General features: G+C 41.2%; 3 protein-coding genes across 4 annotated transcripts in view; 2 read left to right on the forward strand and 1 right to left on the reverse strand.

Annotated features, from left to right (window-relative positions):
* LOC146499357 (endosome/lysosome-associated apoptosis and autophagy regulator family member 2-like) overlaps positions 1-1,838 on the reverse strand; it is a 16,855-nt gene extending 15,017 nt beyond the window's left edge. The window contains exon 1 of one of the 2 annotated variants that reach the window (XM_085138616.1): positions 1,548-1,838. In XM_085138616.1, coding sequence (XP_084994742.1) covers positions 1,548-1,688 — 141 coding nt within the window. In that variant the 5' untranslated portion in view covers positions 1,689-1,838. The remainder of the gene's footprint in view (positions 1-1,547) is intronic. The other variant, XM_085138615.1, reaches the window with a different exon arrangement.
* Positions 1,839-3,123: 1,285 nt separating this feature from the next.
* On the forward strand, positions 3,124-9,583 carry klhl42 (kelch-like family, member 42). Its single transcript, XM_085138830.1, has 3 exons — positions 3,124-4,302; positions 4,376-4,569; positions 6,759-9,583. The coding sequence occupies exons 1-3, from the start codon at positions 3,539-3,541 to the stop codon at positions 7,211-7,213; spliced, it is 1,413 nt and encodes a 470-aa protein (XP_084994956.1). The 5' UTR covers positions 3,124-3,538; the 3' UTR covers positions 7,214-9,583.
* Positions 9,584-11,498: 1,915 nt separating this feature from the next.
* The window catches only part of nrip2 (nuclear receptor interacting protein 2), a 45,613-nt gene continuing 40,308 nt past the window's right edge, over positions 11,499-16,803 (forward strand). Inside the window, exon 1 of the mRNA XM_085137790.1 lies at positions 11,499-12,458. Within this exon, the coding sequence (XP_084993916.1) occupies positions 12,303-12,458 (156 nt within the window). The 5' untranslated portion in view covers positions 11,499-12,302. The remainder of the gene's footprint in view (positions 12,459-16,803) is intronic.

Genomic DNA, 16,803 nt, shown 5'->3' on the forward strand with positions numbered 1-16,803 from the left:
CGAAAGGTTCACTAACACTCTTATATTGTGCATTTCAATAGGAAATTATAGTAAGTGGCCATTAAACTTAATTTGTGACCTCGAAAGTAATAGCACAGTTGAACTATGCTTGAATTTACATGCACACTGATCCGGTTAATGAGTAGTAGTAGTTGTTATTTCCTGTTTTAATCATATATATATATATATATATATATATATATATATATATATATATATATATATATATATATATATATATATATATTAGCTTTCAGAACATTTATAGTTTATTTATATTGTCTGACATTATATGGAGTTATGACTGCCACAGTGTTTGCTGTAACTGATAACTTAGTTATCTAGCTAACAGGATAATGTTAGCTTGGATTAGCTTAGTAGAAAACTATAAAATAAAAGTCATAAAAATGTTCTTTTTCTATTATTTTGATGCACTTTATTAACTTTTTTACTTTTATTTTCTTTTGTTTTCTGTTTTAAATACTCAAGTGGTTCATAACTAGCAGCTTTTCTCTGGACCAGGTAAAGGCAGGACATCATAAAATGCAGGAGTTTATTCACAGAGCAGGATATTAAATAAGTAACCCTGATTTAACAAACGAAATAAACTTTTTTTTTAACTCATATGAAATTTTTGTTGTCATATACATGTTATACAGAGTCTAATCTTCAATGATAAGGATATATATTTATCTGTGATAAATTTATGCTAACATTTTGCTGCGATCTGTTCCTGCTAAAAGAAAGTTCTTCCTCCCCCCTTTCACCATGTCCTTGCCCACAGGCTCATCATTCTCTCTTTAATATTGCAGGATATTTATCTTACAATATAAGGGACTTTTAGAGTTCGATCTGTTCAGTATTACAAAAAACTAGCAAATGAGTCCATAAATAATCGCTTTAAGTGTTTGCCGAGCGCAGGGATCACACATTTCTTCATAACTGGATTTCGATTTTCAATCACAGCTGTCGCCCCCTAGTGACCATAAGGATAATGCTATTTTTGTCATTTACAGAGTATCAGTCCTGAAAATCTCCCCATCTAGAGGGCAAAAAGCTTCTTCTTGTATTCCTTCAAGTCATCCTTACAGGGTTGAGAGCGAACCGTGCCAGCAGCCTTTCTCTGTCCTCCTCAGCGAGTAATCCCGGTCGGGCTGGCCGGCATGAGGCTGCTCTGAAGGGGATGAGAGAAGGATTCCAGCAGGGTGTTTATAGTCAACATGAACGGGATTTTAAGCCGATCAGCAACGCGAAGGACGAGGCGCACATACATCCGGACCCGAGCTGAGCCGAGCCAATGTAAAGCAGCAAACCGACTTGCAGCCCTTACATTGTTTTTATTTATTTTTGTATTTTTAATCCTTCTTCATTTTATTTTATTTTATCTTAATCTATTCTGCACATTTACTCGTGCACGCATGGCCATTTTGACTTGTTGCCCTGATCATTTATTCTAGGATAAAGAAAAAGCAAAGCGGAGCGGGATCTGTGTTTTAAAAAGCAGCAGATATTATAATTATAATAACGACGACAGCACAGGCGCTCACCTTATTACACGGCCGCAGGTCTCCGGCGCCTTTAACTGATGATGTATGAGCGGCGATGATGTTGATGATGGTGGTGGTGGTGATGATGCTGAGTAAAAAGCTGCAGCTTGGGGACGGGGAGGCCCACGCCTGCTCCCTCATCCTCAGTCCGGGTCACAGAGCGCCGGGTGTCCGCTGCCTGGAGCCGCGTACTCGAAGCGGGCCGCACAAGAAGAGTACCTGTCATTGATGCTCCCGCCTGCCTGTCTCACCCATTCTCCCCTCCTCCACCCACAACAGCGTCAACAAGCTGATAATAAAAATCGTTTCCGGTACAGGTTTTCAAATTAAAGCTGTCTTGTTACGTCCTATGAACCTCAGTTTTTATCACAACACCGTTATCCTGGGTTTATTCTCCAGGGTTTTACAATGTGTGGTTATTATTATTATTTTTTAATTAAAAATATATGCAGTGCACTGGTGTCCTTTCTCTCAGTAAAACTGTGTACGATCTTAAAATAAATGTCTCTGAATATTAGTGAAGAGAGTTAATCATTAATCTGAATAATGAGATCTGCATCTGATGGAAAAAGATTATAATTTAAAATACAATACATGTAAAAATATTTTTTTCTGTTAATGGTTAACGGCGGTGTTAGTTAGTTGTAACAGCTCTGTTGTGATTCATCATCAAGGTGACACCAGTGACAACTTCTAAAAAAAAAAGATTTCTAAACCTATAGTGCACCAAACCACATGTTGTCAGTCTTGTTTTTCTCACAAAATTTCTTTCTTCTTTATTTTTCAGTTCTCTAACAGTTCTCTAAGCTTCATATGAAATTATGATATAAAAAAGAAAAGGTCTGAAAAATGAAAAGAGATACTGGACTCGCCACACCAATTTTTTGCAGCGCTTCACGAAACATGTTACAGGAAGTCATTAGATGTCGGCACCACGGTGTTTTCCTTCAAAATAAAAGGCTCTTCTTAATCAGCAACGCCAGTGACACAACTCCAGGGTACCGTTACTTTGTTTAGATACTTCATAATATTTATTTGACATTTTATGTTTGTCATATATGTATTATTGCAAGACACAACATTGCTTTTTTTTAGTGCTCCATAGACTCAAGGGCTAGTGTTAAATGACCTAATAAGTGGAAATCATTCTTCTGTAAATATGTACAAGAACTGGACTGAAAATGATTAAAAAAGCAGCCAATGTCCAAAGAAAAACTTTGAAAGATATTCAGAAATCCTGGAGAACTGCTGCTCAAGCCCACTTTAAAAATGACAAGAAAGTCTGGTTCCTTGGAACCAAAATATGAAGGCGACCACAGCCAATAGCATCTCTGACAAAGCCCCAAATTAAATTTTATTTAATTAAAAAACCTAAATAAATAATAACAACTAACTAATCAAAATTAGCCAACCAAATAAAATAAGTAAATAGAAATAAATAAATAAACAATCACAAAAATCAAAAAGGGGATCAAATATTTAACATACTCTTATCATTTATTTAAACCATGTTATGTAATTCTAATAATGACCTGCTGAGGGCAGTAAGGTGTCTTCGATACGCCTAATCTGCCAATAATTCCAATGCAGGAAGAAGACGCACATGACGGGGTGCAGAATCAAAACAGTTAAATTTGACAGCTCGACATTGTCCCTCACAAGGAAAATGTTATGAAAACGTTCCTGGCAGGCTGAGAAACAAACCGTGATATTCAACCAACATTTTCAGAAAGTGGGGCCGAGTTGTGGAGGAATGCCATCGCGGGGAAAAGTTCTTTTGGCCGGTTTATCTGGGAGCGGTTGCAGCGCCTCTACAGCTAGCTGATTAGCTTCCCAGCTCCATGGCGATCTACGGGCTGAACATTACCATATATAGACCGGGCACGGAGCTCCCTGGCCGGTGAAATGTAAACGGCGACGGGCTCGGGAGACTGAGAAAGGGAAAGCAAAGACAAAACTCAGCTTGAGAGACCAAAACCACCATCTTCACCATGTCATCCGAGCAGATCATCGCCATCATCATGGATGACAAAACATACGAGGTGAATAAAAAGAAGCTGATCGAGAAGAGCGACTACTTCCGAGCTCTGTACAGCTCGGGGATGAGGGAGTCCACGGAGGACTCGGTGCAGCTGCAAGGACTCAGCGTCCTGGGCTTGGAGCTGGTCCTGGAGTTCATCAACACCTCCAAAGTCCAGGTAGTCAACGAGACTCTGGAGGACCTGATCGAGACCGCCTCCTTTCTCCAGGTCACCTCCATCCTTAAGCTCCTCACTTCGGAGATCCGGCTGGAGAACTGCGTGGAGCTGTACAGCCTCTCCGAGGTGTATGGGACTCACGACCTGCGTACTGCTTGCCTCAAATACATGACCTGCTACTACCACCCCATGCTGAGGCAGCCCGAGTTCAGCAGCTTGGCCTCTGCTGTCAGGGACCAAGTCAAGGAGATGCGCATGAATGGCACTGCCACCCTGGTGGCCATCGGAGACTTCACCAGCCTGTCCCTGGACGTTCCGGATCAGGATGAGCCCTGGTCCATGCTGAGGTATGGAGAGGTGGAGCAGCGCTGGAAGCCCCTCGCCAACAACCTCCCTCAAGATATGATCAACGTCAGGGGGTATGGGTCGGCCATCCTCGATAACTACTTGTTCATAGTTGGCGGGTACAGGATGACGAGTCAGGAGATCTCTGCTGTGCACTGCTACAACCCCTGCAGGAACGAGTGGAACCAGGTGGCGCCACTCAACCAGAAGAGGTAACACGAGTCCCCCCTTGGTCCCCATTGGTTGCCTTACATCGCGTTTCAATCAGTGATTCTTCTCATGCAGGTCCAACTTCAAGCTGCTGGCCGTACAGGGAAAGCTGTACGCTGTGGGAGGCCAGTGTCTGGGCACAGTGGAGTGTTACAGCCCTGAGCAGGACTGGTGGACCTGCGTCTCCTCGATGCCCGACCCGCTGGCTGAGTTCTCTGCCTGTGAGTGCCAGGGTATGATCTACGTCATGGGTGGATACACTGCGAGAGGTGTGTGTACAGGAGCTACAGCAGCATATACACTAACACGTCAACACAGTCTGACAACAGTTTGGAGAGTAACTGTGAATTTTCATCTAGTGAATCTTTCTCCTTGACATGAAGCCCACATTTAGAGGTTCAAGGTGACATGAATCAGTTCACAGCAGAAACCACAGTGCGAGATAACCTGAGTAAATACAAAATGTAGTCTTTAAAAGATAATTTCATTTATTAAGAGAAAAAAGTTATCCAAATCTACCTGCCCTGTGTGAAAAAGTAAATACTCCTCTTGTTAACTCATAGATTAATTGTGATTAACCACATTTTTTTTAGCCACACCCAATCCTGACTACTACTTTTTCATGGCACTTGTAGTTATAACTCCTCCAAAAAGCCTCTGAGAAATGAAGGGAAAAAACAGAACTTAATTCCACAGAGTAAAAACCTCCCTGATGGCTGTATGGTATTTTCAGCCTCTGGTTAGTCTCAACAGATGTTTGTATCTCACAGTGATTCTGTTGGAGAAGACTTCCTGTTAAAAGCAGTTCTTCCTCCCTGCTGTCGCCATGTGCTGCTCATAAGGGATCATCTGTTTTTTACTTTTAGTGTCAGGTAACTGTAACGCTCATATCAAGGCAGTTTATAGTGTAAAGACAGTAAACATTTTCCTGATACGTTTTACTGAAAACATCAAGATGTTTGTTTTGTTAAGTTTAATCGTCACAAGGGGAAAAAATTAGGCTTAAAATAAGAGAAGCGAGAGAAGAGGAACAAACAGAACACAGATACCCAGGACAGTGTCTTTTCCTTATACTGTGAGGTGACTAAGTAAAAGTGAGTTAAACTGAAAATGACTTTGTGTGAATTCAGATTTTCTTGTTGTATTGTTGCACTTCCTCTCAGTTGGCTGTGGTGTTTGGCACGTTGTCCTTGTGTTGTTTTGTCACTGTTGACAGTTTGAAGTAGATGTTTTACATACCGTTAATGCAGAAGTGCATCCATCCCTTTCTTTGTTTTCCGTTCCTCACCATAAAGGATTTGGGATTATCCAAATCTGATCGCGTTTCCACACTGCAGCTTCTTCTGGTGATTTGTTAATAACAAAGTCTGAAACATCCAGCTTCACCCTCCTCTTTGACTCTAATGGGACCACAGTTTACAAAACAAACATCATGTGCTTTGCAGCCATAAACTCATCAGCAAAGTGTTTACTGAGTTCATACTAAGAGGGAGCCGAGGACCTTTTCTCATGCACTTCTGTACAATGTAACCATCTGCCCCCTGCTGGCTGTTAGAGACGCAGGCTTTGCTACACCCACCAGACGTTTTTGGATCTTTCTTACCTACAGCTGTTTATATTCTCAGATTGAGTTCCTCTTGAGCTGCAGTTTACTTTTCTCAAACAAAATTAGATCACTTTTTTACCCCCTTTAAAAAAACCTACTCTAAAGGCATTCGTTAGAACCATTATGTCCATGTCACATTTTAGTGCCCAACGAGAATTTTAAGTAAAGTAAAAAAAATAAATAAATACAATAAGCAAAAAGACAAAAATATAACTGAAATGAGAAATCACACAAAAAGTTATTAAACTTTTAAAGTAAAAGCATGGACTGCTCATGCACCTTAAGGTAGTTACTACACACCCAGACTGATCTCTGAATTACTCATTATTTCTATATTGAGTCATTTATTTATTTATTTAAGATTTTGGTAGTTTGGATCCTTCATATTTGGGTCTACTGAGCTGCTCCTGCTTCTTATAATCCTATAAACTCTTCATTTTAATGTGTATTTATCCCTTTACCAGTCAGCAACATATCGTTTATAATCAGGACACCTTGTCCCGGATTATCTCTTATATAACCTTAATTATAAGGGATTTAGCACTGCTGGGTGAACAAGACGTTAAAGCGGTTATTGCTTCCATATTTGGGTTTTTGTTTAAATAAGATGAGCAACTTCAATGCATCTCCCAGGTTGTAGGAGATTTTATAAGATTTAAAAACTATTCTTTATTTTATTATCAGTTTGTTTATGTTGGAGCACATTCTTACATTTCTCTTTGTTAATTATTCAGTCATTCTGTGTTTTTTTAAATTTTATTTTATTTTGGGCTTTCTAATATTAAATATGTAACAATTACTCTCGTAAAGTTTTTTTTTTTTTTTGTTTCTTCTTCCCATTACACCGGACAGAGAGGAACACAAACATCCTCCGATACTGCCCCATCTCTGACACCTGGACAACGTTCCGATCCTGCCCGGCTCACATCCGGAAGCAGCAGATGCTCTCCGTGGAGGACACCATCTACCTGGTGGGTGGCTACACCCACGAGCTGGACACGGGGCTGTGGCGGCGACGTCCCAGCCAAACGGAGGACGTGCTGACGGTGCAGTCGTACAGCGTCACCACGGGGGAGTGGCTCCAGCTGAAGGAGAACACGTCCAAGTCGGGACTGAACCTGACGTGCACGCTGCACAACGACGGCATCTACATTATGAGCCGGGACGTCAGCCTGCCCACCAGCCTGGAACACCGCGTTTTTCTCAAATATAACATTTTCTCAGACGCTTGGGAGGCCTTCAGGCGCTTCCCGGCTCTGGGACAGAACATGCTGCTCTGCTCACTTTACCTTCCTAACGTGCTGTGACACGCAGAGCATCAGGAAAGCTCGAGCACTGTTAACAGACCAATTATTGTTGCACTCATTGGGGATCTGTGGCGTCAGGGTGTGGTTGACAGTTTGAACGCCTCGTGACCGCCGTGCCTCGGATTTAAAAACTTGAAAAACGTGCACTATGCTAAAGATACTGCTGTGGATGCAAATGGAAAAGCTATAATCACAAGTGTGGCCCAAAGCATCATCAGAGGTAGCACCAGTTTGTGCCTCTCATGTGTTAAAGTCAGCAGTCACCATTAAATAATCACCAGGTGAAGTTTAGAAAACACAGAACCAGCTGCTTTTGCCTTTTGAAGGCATTTCCACAACCCTCAAAAAGTCTCCTCTGACCATCTGGATGAGCACATGATGGTTGGATTGCAGATTTGAAAGGTGGAGGAACAGCATACATATGGTCAAAAGAGTCTTTTAGGGTCCTGGAAATGATGTTTGAGTGTTTCTCAACTTCATCCCTTTTCCCAAGATTAACTTTATCTTGAAGGCATGTCGAGTGCCAGTTGTCAGACTGAGACTGCAAAGCAACAATCTCAAAAAAAATCACAGGAAGTTCAGCCAAAGTCGCAAACTTTATTATCACACCTACTATTTAATTTTGATGCCGGCAGTTAGTTCGTCTTTGTTTTTGTTTTTTTTAAAGACATAAATGTCTCAAACGGATGGTGACTGTAAACCCCAGAATACACTGGTCAGGCCCGCCTGAGCAATGCTTGCACTTCTACCACACGTCAGACTCTTCGTCTAAAATCCCGCCAGTCTGTTCTATTGAAACCATCGAGAAACTGATCAGTTATTATTATTATTAGTTTATCACCAACATTTTATAAATATATTTCAGATGAGAAAAACATTTCCAATTCAAATAGTGTAAATTATATCACGTACAGAGCTTTAACAACATAACCTCTTTGTGTGACGCAGCATGTGAAAACCACTCTGAAGTCCAAATTTCAAAACTTCTAGTTTAACATGCAAAATATTCATTTTTGTTTCTATGAATTTCTTTCAGAGAGACTAAAAAGTCTGCAGCATCGCTGTGGGGATGAGGTTTCCCTATATTTGTAGACTGTGAAGTTAAAATAAATTTTTGAAAAACTGGAAATTAATTTTGCGCACAGCCTGGATCCTGCATATTTTTCACATGCTGTGTTACTCTTTAACCTTTACAGCGTGACATTTCTGTCCACACTCTTTCCAAAAATCATTTAACAAAAACACTGAGAAAATAAACTGAAAAAAAAAATTAAATACAGCTTAATTAAAAATTTGAATAATAAAAAATATACTAATTAGTTTTAATTCTTTTTTTTAGTTTAAATTTTTTTTTTCTTTCAGTTTTTCATGTTTTAATTTATTACTACATGGAGGATATTTAGCAGGTCCCAGGCTTAACAAAATTCAGAATAATCATTATAATAAAAACATTTTTTGGAACCAGCTGACTCAGTAAGCACAGACTGCAAACACTAAAACTACTGATAGTTTCTTTATATTTTTATTTTAGTTGATTTTTTTTAATTTACAAAAAACTTTTTATTCGTTTTATTTATTTTCTTTCTGTCTAGTTTATTTTATTGTATTTAACTAAAATATTTCAGCACCCAGAGTTTTCAGGCAATTTGAAAAACCCCTCCGCCTTTGAAATGAGACTTGACACTCCGAGTTAGGCTCTGTGCAGATCTCCTGCCTGCCACTGTTTTGCTTTAAGCAGACTTAAAACGCTAAAATCACACGCACTTTTCTACTTTTACATCCACGACCATACAAAACATGAGAGGCACTGACGAGGGCTGCATAACAGCGTGCTTTCAAATCTAACGGCCACGTTATGCCTGATGTTTACACTCCATTGGCATCAAAGTTTAACATAACACAGCAGCACAATACACTACAAACCTTAAAAAAATCTCAGAAACAACATGCATTAATGCTCTGCACATGGCAGGTAATAATAACGTGGCTTTGGTTTTACACTGCCAGTCGTACAAGGTTCAGAAGTTCTTTCAGAGGGAGCTTCATGTGTTGTATGAACACTTGCATAGTCTTACTCTTCAGAGAGACACTAAGAAAAGCTTAAAGCGCGATTCCATGAACTGATGCACACGTGCCTTCTGCAAGGATAAAAACAGAAACAAAGCACAAGATGCAACACACTGTTACATTTCCAGCAACTGACCAATATTGCTGTGTTTACTTTCTGATTTTTGCTGAAGCAGATTTTGTTTTCATTTCTGCGATGAATGGAGGGACGCGTGCAGGTTTGAGAAGTGAGTCTGAAACTGCTGCAGTGGTTGTTTGACAGTTTGGACAATTAAGTGATGACCAATAAAGGTGAAGTTCAGGTGTTTGTTCCAGTGTCTTCTCTTTGCTAAATGCTATCCTACTAATCAGATATATATATACACACACACACAAACAACGGAGAGTGTGGTTTGCACATTCACTGGTTTCATAACACTGGTTCCATTTCAGCCAGAGACACAAATCCCCAATCTGGCTATAAAATTCAGACATGCTGAGCTACCCGCTGTGGTGACCCATTGTGACTAGGGAACAGCCAAAAGTAGCTTATTTTCAACCAGCAGAAAGGACTGATTGTTTTTAACTCTGATAATCTATGATGTGACATCCTACCAAAATATCTTTTCCACTTTCCGGGAACATGACCCTGGAGAAAGTCCTGCCTCTGAGGGTCACCCTGCTCCATTCCTTCCCAGGAAAAGTTGGCACAAATGCCTGGCCTGCAAGTGCATTTGCTCCTAATTTGAGGCTTCATTCATGGTCCATGACTTAAGGGTTTCTGTGATATTATTTCCATCTTATATTAATTTGTTTACCCATTTGTGAAATATTAAATCTCAAATCAACAGAAAGATCATTTTTAGCTCACCTTTACTAGTATGTCTACTATCACAAGTCACCTATTTTGGCTTTTTCAATTAATTCAACAGTGTTTCTACAATTCTAACAAACTAGAAAGTCAATATTTGGTATGATCACCTATATTCTTCAACACAGCCTGAACTTTCTTGGCAACCTTTAAATTATTTCAATAGCCTTTCAGTATAAATCTCCTGGCTCCTTGAAGGACATTCAAAACTCTTCCTATGTTGGCTGCCTTTAGATAATTCCACACTGCTTTATAACGTTGAGGTCTGCGCTCTGGCGAGGCTAGTATAAGACTGATAGTGCTCCAATGTGTGTTTCTCTTTCCAGGTATGCTTTAAATGTATTGACAGCGTGCTTTAGATCATTGTCATGCTGAAAAATTAAGCCAGCGCCAATCAAAACCTTTCCCGGTGGTTTTATTTGGTGATGCAAACACTGTTGGTACTTTTCTGTGTTAATAATTCCATCAATTTTGACAAGATCCCCAACACCACCAGCTGAAATGCATCTCCAAACCATGACAGAGCCTCAATGTTTTACAGATGGCTCTAAAAACTCATTGTTACCTCTCTCCTAACCTCATCTGTACATACTGATAATGATTTGAACCAATTATACCTCAGACATTTCTCCCGGCAGTCACCCTTCCACCGAGGCCATTTCTGATGATGCTTCAGTGAACAGTGGCAACAGATGCAACTCTAATTTCATTGTCAGGTCTTTGATCTATTTTTTCATTTTGCTTAAGGACATGACTTTCAGTTACTGTTCATCTGCTGTGCCTTAAGATACAAAATTAATATTGGTTCTTCGCTAAGTTGTCCAACTGTAACACAGGACATGTACAGTACAAAGGAAAAAAAAACAGATTCTTTTGAATAATGGCTGGTTGTGCCTCAGCGCTTGTCTTGCATTGCCATTGTAATTGACCCAGAGATAACGTGGAAGGGCTTACGTGTTTTATGATTTAGGGGTTTCAAAACATTTCTTTACTGATACAAAAGATGCACGTTAGGCAGAAAAACTCAACCAGCAGGTGGCAGCACACAAACATCAAATCCCTCGGCAGTATTTTCCACTTCACCTTCACAAGGACTCCCTCTGCCAGATGAAAATTATACACTTTAAAAAAGCAGTCTATATGTATATATATATATATATATATATATATATATATATATATATATATATATATATATTAACACGCACCCTCTGCAAGGATACACTCATTAAACGCTGTGACTGATAAATGAGCAGCCATACTACACTTCAAAGAAACCCTCCACACCTCCAGGCCAAATCACCACTGCTGTATAAAAATGTGTCATCGCATAGAGGTCATGATGAACGGGATATTTATAGCTTTTGATGGTGTGGAAGGATGGAAAGGAGAAAATGGATTCTTTAATTCAGGCGGGAAGGAAATCAATTGTTGCCATTGGTGGTGCAGATTGATCCCCTGTTTGGGGTCGTACCACAGCGAGCTCTTGCACCTACACAGCGGGGGGCTACCGCTGTTGAGCTTGGGGGGACTGATGCTGCAAACTGTATCGGGCTCAGAAGCAACACACAGGAGTGACAGACTGTGCGTGTGGGTGGCTGTGCCAGTTTAAAAGACTAGACGAGGCAGAGAAATGCTTACTGCGATGGTTAAGAATGTGGTTACAGATTAGCAGGGGAGCGGTGAGGTCTGATGTACAAAGAGTCAGCTGGGAAAATATGCTCAGTGGAAAGAGGAAGGCTGAGAGGAGAGAGAGAGAAACACTACCGAAGGCAGAGAAGTATATGTGTGAGAGAGAGAGAGCGATACAAGGACAGACAGCTCTGAGGGGAGGGGAGGAAACACTTACACAGACTCTGTCACACCTTCCACACAGCCTCGCAGCCTCTGTGAGAGACTCAGCAGATCTTGACGTTGTGAGGAAAGATGCACATGAGAGGAGCAGGACAATAGCTCCTGGGAGAAATACATGCTCAGGACTATACAGCAGCATTTCAGAGAGGGCAAAAGAGGCAACGTTTAGAGGTTTATTCTGCTGCTGAGGACCTTAAAGAGGACAAGAGCTTTACGTTCTTTGGAGGGGTTTCTCCTCTTCTGCTGCCGCCGTGAGGTTACAGTCTCCGTGCTCCCGTGCACAGCATCAGAAAGAACTGGTTTTAATAGCCTGAGACAATGAGCGAGGCGAAAAAAGGAGAGATAGCAATCCGGGATAAAGCCATCCTGCACCAGCAGAGGCGTCTGAAGCAGGCCACCCAGTTCACACACAAGGACTCTGCTGACCTCCTGCCCCTGGATGGTCTGAAGAGACTGGGCACATCTAAAGACTTGGTGAGTGAGCTGCATGAGTGTCTAAACTCAATTGGAGAGGCGGTGATGTGCATGCAGGTGCTTGGCAGCTGTCAAAGGTCTGCAGTGAGCAGATTCATTTGCCATAACCTGCTGCTCACCTAACCCACACTTTGACTCAGCTGCAACAGTTTGGGTTGGGATTTTGTGATGTAATGTGACTATGTTGTTTGTGTTCTGTGTTCGACTTGAATACAGCTTCCCTTGTCAATTATGGCCAATGATTGTTGTGTAATTTGTTGGCATTTCATTGGCTGGAAACAAACCTACAGGCCTACGATGGCTGTACCAACAACACTATATGGTGTAGAAGGGTGTGCTGAGACACCCAAGAGCTGAAAGAGTCGGTGGAAGTTTAAGGATGTTGTAGATAGAGCTGGTGAAATAAAGAAATCGTTTGAAGGTTGCCAGGCTATTCCTTGCTTTGCACAAAAAAATTGTACAGTAAGCAAAGAATTGCTTACTGTAAGCAAAGAAGCCCCCCTGGTCTGAAGACGTGGTTCTGAAGACGGGGCGATCGTGGCTCAAGAGTTGGGAGTTCGCCTTGTAACCGGAAGGTTGCCGGTTCGAGCCCCGGCTCGGACAGTCTCGGTCGTTGTGTCCTTGGGCAAGACACTTCACCTACCGCCTACTGGTGTTGGCCAGAAGGGCCGATGGCGTGATATGGCAGCCTCGCTTCTGTCAGTCTGCCCCAGGGCAGCTGTGGCTACAACTGTAGCTTGTCTCCACCAGTGTGTGAATGTGTGTGTGAATGGGTGGATGACTGGGTGTGTAAAGCGCTTTGGGGTCCCTAGGCGGGACTAGTAAAAGCGCTATACAAATACAGGCCATTTACCATTTACCATTTCTCTGACGGGAAACGGTGGAACGCTCCATCGTGGTTGGGGGTGAGAGACTCCCCCAGCTCTGTTTAGCCTTAGGGGTACAGTGGTACAGGGGTACAGTTTATGTTAAGGAGCCAGTTGAGGTGGTTGGTGCATCTGGTTAGAGGAAGGATTCCTCCCTTTGGAGGTTTTCTGGGCATGCACAACTGGGAAGAAAACCCCAGGGTAGAATCAGAATGCGCCGGAGAGATTATATGTCTCATCTGTCCTGGGAACACCTCAGGATCTCCCAGTAGGAAGTGGAAAGTGCGGCTGCTTAGCCTCCTGCCTCACAATGGAAGACGATGGATGGATATCGAGTTTGCTGTCAAGTAGAACGTACAGCTACACTCACCATGTAAGACAGTGAGGCTCTCTGACCGCAGTGATTTCACAGCCAAATGAAATAACAGTAAGAGGTTTTACTGGAAAAAACAAAGATAATTTTGCTGCTTTAATTTTTAAGTACCACCTTAACTGCACTGTAACTAGACTCTAACTTATCAGAATTAAATGACAAAAAAGTAACAGCCAGAAAACATCAGATATAATTTACCATTGTAGATACAGGATGGATTCATCCAGTCATCCTGAATCAAACATGCACATGTTTGTGCCTTCCGGAGGATCCCTAATTGAATTATCTAAATAATCTAATAGCTTGCAGTGAGGTATAACCTGTCTAAGAAACTTGGGCTTGAGTTTTGGTGAATGTAATTTTAGTATTCTGAAGACTGCACCCATGCTAGCACTCACTCTTTTCCAAATATGGCATCTTCTGGCTGTGAAACACAATACTCAAAACAATACTTCACTGAGGCTTTGCAATTTGGAGTCCATGGCCAGTCGGTCTTGGCATGGTCGTAATGTCCATCTTTTATTTACAGCCTTTGTATGCCACCTTGTTCACATTTTGCTCGCTCTGCAAACACTAAAGCCTGCATTTAACATTTTTAACGTATGCAGCAGTTTTTCTTAAGACCCGATGGAGCTAATCACTTCACTGCCACTTTGACAGCCATTATTCTCTCCACTGTTGATTATCCGATTATTAATCCAATTATTTGGATTAACTGTGAAAAAAGTTAAATTTCCATCCCTGAATCCAAAATTACATCCTTTTTTATAATATCAGACCAGCCTCCAAAACCACTTTATAACAATATAAAATGGAGAAAAGCTGCAAATCCTCTTGTTACTGCATGGCCATTAAGTGTAACCTCTAAAATAAAGATTCATAAAACATTCACAGTCATGCACTCTCCATACAGAGAGAGAAACGTCTTGTAAAAGGAGTTTACAGTTCACCGAGCAGGCCTCTCAAATAGAGACTGAAGTTAGTGCAAACTTGGAAACAGACACACACTTTAAGGGTTGACATAGAGGATGAAAGACAGCCCTGCAAGTAAAGTGGGGCAAGTCTGACCTGCTCACTTCCTCTTCCCCCAGAAACCTCACTAAACTGAAGTTGTTATGTACACTCTGGAGGAACTCCTTGTAATAATCTCAGCAATTTATTACTCAAGCTCTCCTCTGACACAGTTCTGGTTTGATGGCGGCAGCTTCGCAGATTCCCCAGAGCTCTCTGAGAACCTGAGCACAGTCACACTGGCACAGGAAAGCAGCTCTGGCAGCGCTCTGTGATCTGCGGATATCACGCTGCGATGCATTTACGTCTGCCAGATTTTAATACCAACATTTGCTGCTAGAAAAACATTCCTTCCCCCTTCTCCTCTGTCTCCACTGAGCTGCTTCATTGCAATCCAGTGATGTAGATGTGTTTCCACTCGCCTTCTTTCTTTCTTCACCCAGTGTCTGAGAAATACACATCATTTCAATGAACTACAATAACAAATACTGGAAGGACGCATGCTGTGATTTTATTTATTTACTGACAGATTACTAACATTTAGCTTTTCTTCAGCTAGCTCAAAAACCGTTGATCCCATTCGCTTCAAACCTGGCGGATATTTAGCTAAGGACTAGAGTAAGTGCATAGTTAAGTTTGAGTTCATTTGCACAAACGGTGCTCATATTTTGGCTAAACATTGCTCTTTGTTACACTGGCTGCTGCCTGCTCCACTCTGTTTGTAGAGCGTGCTGCACACATACATACAGAGTCTTGTTAATTTGGCTTTTTGAGGATATTTATTTACATCAATGCATTCCCAATCTTCTTAACCACAAATTTAAGTCCCAAACTCTAGCCTAGAACCACCTAGATCCACCTTTAACCCTCCAACCAGGCCTTCAAAAGCGAAAAAAGCCATCCAAGATGTTTTCGATTTTACAAAATATAATCACCCAGATGGTCTAAAACTCTCTTAAAGACAGCTGGACATGTCTCCAACTTATTTTATTCTGTGTCAGGACCATATGACTAATAGTATGATCTCAGATGACCAATCTGTGTGCATCATCACCTCTGTTTGTAGATACTGTGATGGTCTATAAGGTCCCATTTTAAAGCCTCAAGATAAGCTTTTTTCCCCCAGATGTGGTAATGAGTGGCAGATGTGACAATGAATGGATAATTCTCATTTCTTAAATTTAGAATAACCAAAATTTACAAAGTGGACTAAATATATTATTCATTATGATCCAAAAAATTAGTGACTGAGCCCATAAACTAATCAAGTGTTCACCAGCAGATGTCTATATGAGCATAAGATATTTTTGCAACTCCAGCTATATTTAAAATAGAAAGCAAGCTTAAAGCACTTCTATGTAGACTTCTGTAATGAAACTCCTCTTTTATCTACACATGTATAAAAAGGTCTTCTTCCTGTCCTTATCATATACCCTGCACGACTGCTGCTTAGGCCTCAGCCACACAGGCTCAGAGACTGGTTGGCAACTTCACAACAACTTCCAATTGCTAAGAAAAAGCATAAAACATGATATAGTAATTAAATAGTTTTCTCTAACCAAACGGTGAGTGGTTGCTGGTTGTTGCTGGGTGAAATTGGTCACAAAGAGCGTGCTGCACCAAAAACCTCCTTGTGATTGCTTTGGTTCCTAAAAAGTTCCCTGTAGTCTGCATAGAAGATGTGAAGATGAGCATGCAAACACTTGCTAACTAGTAGCCACCACGAGGTAGTAAAACCTGAAAAGGTTTGATGCAAACCAGAAACGCAGCCGCCTCCCATGCAAATGACAGATGATTGCGGAAATCTTTTAGTGACCAAAGTAATCACGAGGTGGTTTTCAGTGTGGCACCGTGTATCAGCCAGCCAGCAACCACTCACTTAATGGTCAGAAAATTCAGATTTTCCCTAGCAACTAGAGGTTGCCAGGTGGTTGACATAGTCCAAAAAGAAGTGAAGAGAGCGGTCATAGAGGAACTCAAGTTTAATAGTCAAATCAAAGATGACTTCTTCATAGAAGCAGTAACAAACATAACAAAGAGAAGTGTATATTTCTCTGATAGTGATTGTAAACATACACGGCAGACTCAGTGGCAT

The sequence above is a fragment of the Neolamprologus multifasciatus genome, chromosome 17, assembly GCF_963576455.1.
Source record: "Neolamprologus multifasciatus chromosome 17, fNeoMul1.2, whole genome shotgun sequence".
Classification (NCBI taxonomy): domain Eukaryota; kingdom Metazoa; phylum Chordata; class Actinopteri; order Cichliformes; family Cichlidae; genus Neolamprologus; species Neolamprologus multifasciatus.

Excerpts from the sequence above, each read along its gene's own strand:
- klhl42 (XM_085138830.1), top strand. The coding sequence starts at position 3,539 with ATGTCATCCGAGCAGATCATCGCCATCATCATGGATGACAAAACATAC. Across the intron at positions 4,303-4,375 it reads GCGCCACTCAACCAGAAGAG|GTCCAACTTCAAGCTGCTGG; the intron begins GTAACACGAGTC and ends CTTCTCATGCAG. Across the intron at positions 4,570-6,758 it reads GGGTGGATACACTGCGAGAG|AGAGGAACACAAACATCCTC; the intron begins GTGTGTGTACAG and ends TACACCGGACAG.